Here is a 4,880-nt window from a genome sequence, read left to right on the forward strand (position 1 = left end):
AAATTTACCAGTCTGCATTCAGAAACAGGAAGATGATTGATCAGTGTTCTTTCTAGCTAAAATCAGTTTGTCTACATTGAAATCCTGTGTTTTTTGATGAAGAGTCGTTCTGAACCTGATTCTCAACATAGCTGAGGTAGTCTTCCCATCTCAAAAGAGAAGTCCCTTTTAGAAATCTGTGTTTTGAGCAGTAATCAGCAGCTTACTGCCCATGCTGCTTTTTGGATTCCTTCCTGTCCAAGACTTTAGTCAAATTGAATAATCTGCAATAGATTTAAACTGTAACTTAAAGAAGAAAAAAAAATTTGCCTCAGAGGAATGGGTCTTCACTAGTGACCTGAATGGAAAGCTTCTTAGCCTAGTTTATAGGAATTTTGTAATGTGGCCTTTCTGCTTTTACAGTTCTATAGATGTTGTGATGACTCTGATGTAGCAGTCTTTTCGTAAAAGGAAAAGGAGTAACCACTTCAAACTCGCACAGGGACTCGTCTGTCAGCAGCGCACAGAAATATTCAGGAACTCCTGAATTGCCTTTTGCTCTCTACGCAAAATCTTACACTTATAAAAAGTGAATTTTATTTAAAATACTATATACGGGTTAATTTTTTTTAAATTAAAAATATATTTTATTTCTTCATGTGTTTATGTTTGTATGTAGTTAGCTGTGCATGGGGTCATGCATGCCTATGTAAGGTAAGAGTTAAAGGAGTGGGGCAAGTAATTTTGCTCCTTGGTGAGCTAAGACAGGTATGTCTGCTGTGTAGTTGAAACTTCTTGGAAAACAACAGGAATGAGTTAATGAAAGATTTGCCAGTTTGGTCTCTTATGTCAAAACTATGTCAATTTTATGTGTTTATTCTAGGAATACGTGCAAGTTACAGATACATTTTTCAAGGTACTACTATGTGTCTTAACTAACTTCATTAGCTAGCTCCAGCCATTGGATCATTCTGTGTGGCACCAGCAGAAGCAGCAAATCACCTAAATTAGAAGTCCTTTGGCAGATCAGTTTTCGGTTAAAATTAATCTAAAAGCACATTAATGAAATGCATGTTTGTCTTTGGGATACTTCCATATTCCCTAGCTAAACAATATAAATGGTTCAGTTCAAACAATACTATGGATATGTCTAGGGTATTGTTTGATTTTCTGTAGGATGATGTACCATCAGATACTTTACAGAAAGGCAAGAAGAAAATGGAAGAATCAGTAAGCTTTTCTGTTTGTGTGTTTATCTGCCTGGTGATGCAGTGGTGCAGTGTTGTTGAAGTTCTGTCACCCGTTTATACTTTTGGATGTCACTCACATTTTGTATATATATGACCAACTTGCAGCAACTGGGAAAACTGGTACTTTTATCAAGTTTTCTAGAAGATAAACTTTTTTGAATAACATGTTTTGGAGAACATAATAAAAGATATCATTATTCTAAGAAATTATTTGGCTTCTCTTACCTCTCATGAGAGCAGACAGACATGTATGATTATGGTAGCTGATCCTGCACAAGAGCTTTGGATCCTGCACAAGTGTGATTTCGTTGAGCTGGTGCTGGAACTAGGAGGAGTGGAGAACTGCATTTCAGAAAGGTTTTGCTATCTTGCAGGTTTAATACAAAAACAGAAGGTAGAAAGACAGGTCTTATCCCTGCTTTTATGAAAGTTTTGAGACACAAAATTCTTATAATATTCCTCTTTCTTCAGATTGGCTTAAACCAAGCAGAAATTTATAGCTTGCTAGTTTCACTGTTTTTGATAGACTCAAGTGATACCTGTATGCTCAAAATAGCTGTGGTCAAAGTTAAGTCTACTGGAGTCAAACTGTCAGAGAGGAAAACAGTATTTGGTTTGGTCCTCCTTTGGCTGTTGCATGAAGGGATTACACACACTGTTTCAACAGTCTGGAAACTTCATGGTATTTTTTTACATCTGCTTTTTGCACTTGTTTCATAGTGGAATGTAAATTTGATAATAAACATGTATAACATGCCATTTTTCAGTATATTGGTCATCATGTGTGGTTTGTTCCAGATGTCACCTTATATACTACAGTGTTCTGTAATAAAACTAAAATTAGGCACTTTTTTGGCTAAAATTTAGTGATTGTTGTACTGTACACAAACTTAAGAGAGTTGGTTTAAGAGAGCTGGTAGAGTGTGGCACAAGTGGTGGCTGTAGAAGCTAAGAAATTGATTTAAAAGCTTGATCAGGTTGTGCTGAGCTGTTTGCTGTTGTGTTTATACTCAAGCAGCTACAAGTGGCAGATGCCATGCAGTACAAACTGCAGTCTTGACTGCACGGTAAATGTATGATCCGATTCCTTTTGATTCCTAAGGAAAATGTTGTCTGTGTGAGCATGTTGTCAGACACCTCAGACTTGAGAATCTCTGCTCCCCTTCCAAGGGAAAGCATACTGATAACATTCAGTATTTCTGCTCTGTCTGATTCTCAGCTGGATCCACAGTGTGACAGGCCCAGGATGTATGCAAAGGACTGGAAGTTGCTGAAGAACACAGGTGACTTGTAAGAGGTACAGTGCTGAGCAATATATGTGGAGAGAGGGAATCTAGGAAGAAAATCCGAAGTAAAACAGGTTGCATTAACTATTTTGCCCATGGAGATCATGCTTGTTTATAGTTTCTATTCAATATTTAAGAAAAATAAGTTTCTTTCACTTTGCACATTTCTGGCCATGTTCAGGTAATAGACAAAATTCTCTATATAAGCTGTCCTTGCTTTGGGACAACTCTTAAGTTTCATGAACTAAAAGAAGCATGAAAAACTATCTTGAAAAAAATTACTCCTAAACTTTCGAAGCACAGATTTGCCAGTTTTGTAACCACTTGCTGCATTTGCCACTTGTTGAGGTTCTAATCGTTCTCACACTCTATAACCACTCTGCCTATATCTTTGCAGACAAAAACCAGTACCAAAGAGGAAAGAAGTATTCAGCACAGAAGCACAGGGACTAAGGCTTTTAAAATAAATCCAGTGATGATCTATCTGCTTAGCTAAATCGTCATCTACCTTGGTACCATTGCTAATGCTGAAAGCACAAGGGTGTAACAATGAAAATCTCATTCAAAACAAAACTTAAGCTTCTACTCGGAGCTTGTAAAACTCCTGTTCTGTGAACATACTAATCACAGGAGACTGTAAAAATGTTTCTAAGGAGCTGGGTACTTACCTAGTGAATTCTTTTGCTGTGCTGAGAACTGGGACTCAAAGGTCAGCAAGGTCAATGGACACAGGATCACTGGATATCTTCAAACATGAAGCAGCTGATGTCACTGTTAAGACTATGTAGTGGATACTCTGAAAAGCGGGTCACAGCTACATCCTGCTGAGGATGCTAGAGGACTGGTGCTTCACTCTTACTTGAGGTGTACCAAGACACAAAAAATGAATGGTTTTAAGTGGTAGGGAGAAGTAACGAAACACACTGATGCACGCTGATGATATCCTACAAAATTTGCAGTGCCCCGTCCCTTTTATTTTGCAAAAGTTAGGCATAAAATACACAAGGCTTCATAACAGCTGTCTTTTAAAATTTGCATTGGAAAGATCAACAGCAGTGTGGTACAGCTGACACAAGACAAGGAGCAAATTTTAGCTAGCAAACCACTAATCACAGATCAGCCCAGAGAAGCTCTCAAGTATAAAATGTCATATATTAACACAAATTTATTAAGGCTTCTGCTCCTCAGATGTATTTTTAATTAAAAATACTTGGTTTTTTGATAAAAGCAGACAATGGAAGTCTTGTTATTTTAGACTAAGTCTTAGCTGATACCAGCTGATTTCAGGCTACCGCAGCTCCCTCTGCCATGCAGTTCCCAGCCATTTAGTTGACTGGAAAGATGAGCTTCTTCCTTAGTGTGAAACTGGGCTGTGGCATCTGCTTCTCTGCATTTGGATTGCAACTCTTTCTGCTCACCTCTTGATTCACTGCTGTCAGAATGGTAAGAATATCTTCTCCACTGCAACGATACAAGTACATTTTATATTAGAGAGACAGTTAACATCAGAAAAATTACCACATTCTCAAATACCTTCATCTATACCAGTGGCTTCTGTTTTAAACAACCTTCAAAGCAGTTAGATATGCTGCTTTGAACTATCTGCATGGTGTTGCTCTATGCCTCATCACTGTTTTCACTCTGAACAAGCACTCCCACTGCATATCATCTAGCTCTGCATCCAAATCAAACTCCTGTCATTCAGAAGGACTATGTAATCATAATTACCGAGGACAGCTGTACTCCAGCTGCTTACACAATGCCTGTATGTACCAGGTCCCCTGTCTCGGGCTTCTGTAGGACACGTAATCTTGCAAGGTAGCCATGCCCAAGAGGAAGTCTGCCTCTGCAGGGATGCAGTCGAGCTGAAATCTTGCATCTGTTTCTAAAGAAGAATCTTGATCTCCAGAATCTGTTTCAATGATCACACCCTTCTGGCAAGCATCACCTTGGCAGGCCTGAACAAAAAAGACTTTTGGTTTTCCAGCAAGTGAGCGGCAATTCTGTCCAGTGAAACAAGTGGTCAGTTCCTGGATAGGCACTTCCTGTCCATCAACACCATATATAACGCCTTTTTTCCCATGAGACAGGATACAGCAAACAAAACAGTCTTTGTCCTTATGGTCTTTGCACCGGTAAATGTCCACGGTCTCACGGATTTGCTCTGCAGTAAGGTCTCTATATTCTGCTATTTCAAAATGGAGATTGCTGAAGACTCTTCTTAGAGCCTCTGGAAGGTAAACAGGAGGGGAATGAGCTGTTTCATTATATGAAGGTTTGGCTCTGCAATTGCAAATTGCATTTCTAGAGACAACCTGTCTTTTTTACATCTTTCTACACTACTCTCCAGGTAGTTACATTCCTG

At 38.8% G+C, this 4,880-nt stretch overlaps 1 protein-coding gene across 1 annotated transcript in view; it reads right to left on the reverse strand.

Annotated features, from left to right (window-relative positions):
- Positions 1-3,796: 3,796 nt before the first annotated feature.
- LOC104397385 (caspase-8-like) overlaps positions 3,797-4,880 on the reverse strand; it is a 5,316-nt gene continuing 4,232 nt past the window's right edge. The window contains exons 7-8 of the mRNA XM_010007338.1: positions 4,244-4,745; positions 3,797-3,976 (exon numbers count right to left, since the gene is read on the reverse strand). Coding sequence (XP_010005640.1) covers positions 3,841-3,976; positions 4,244-4,745 — 638 coding nt within the window. The 3' untranslated portion in view covers positions 3,797-3,840. The remainder of the gene's footprint in view (positions 3,977-4,243; positions 4,746-4,880) is intronic.

Source organism: Chaetura pelagica, unplaced genomic scaffold (assembly GCF_000747805.2).
Source record: "Chaetura pelagica isolate M959 unplaced genomic scaffold, ChaPel_1.0 scaffold21, whole genome shotgun sequence".
Classification (NCBI taxonomy): domain Eukaryota; kingdom Metazoa; phylum Chordata; class Aves; order Apodiformes; family Apodidae; genus Chaetura; species Chaetura pelagica.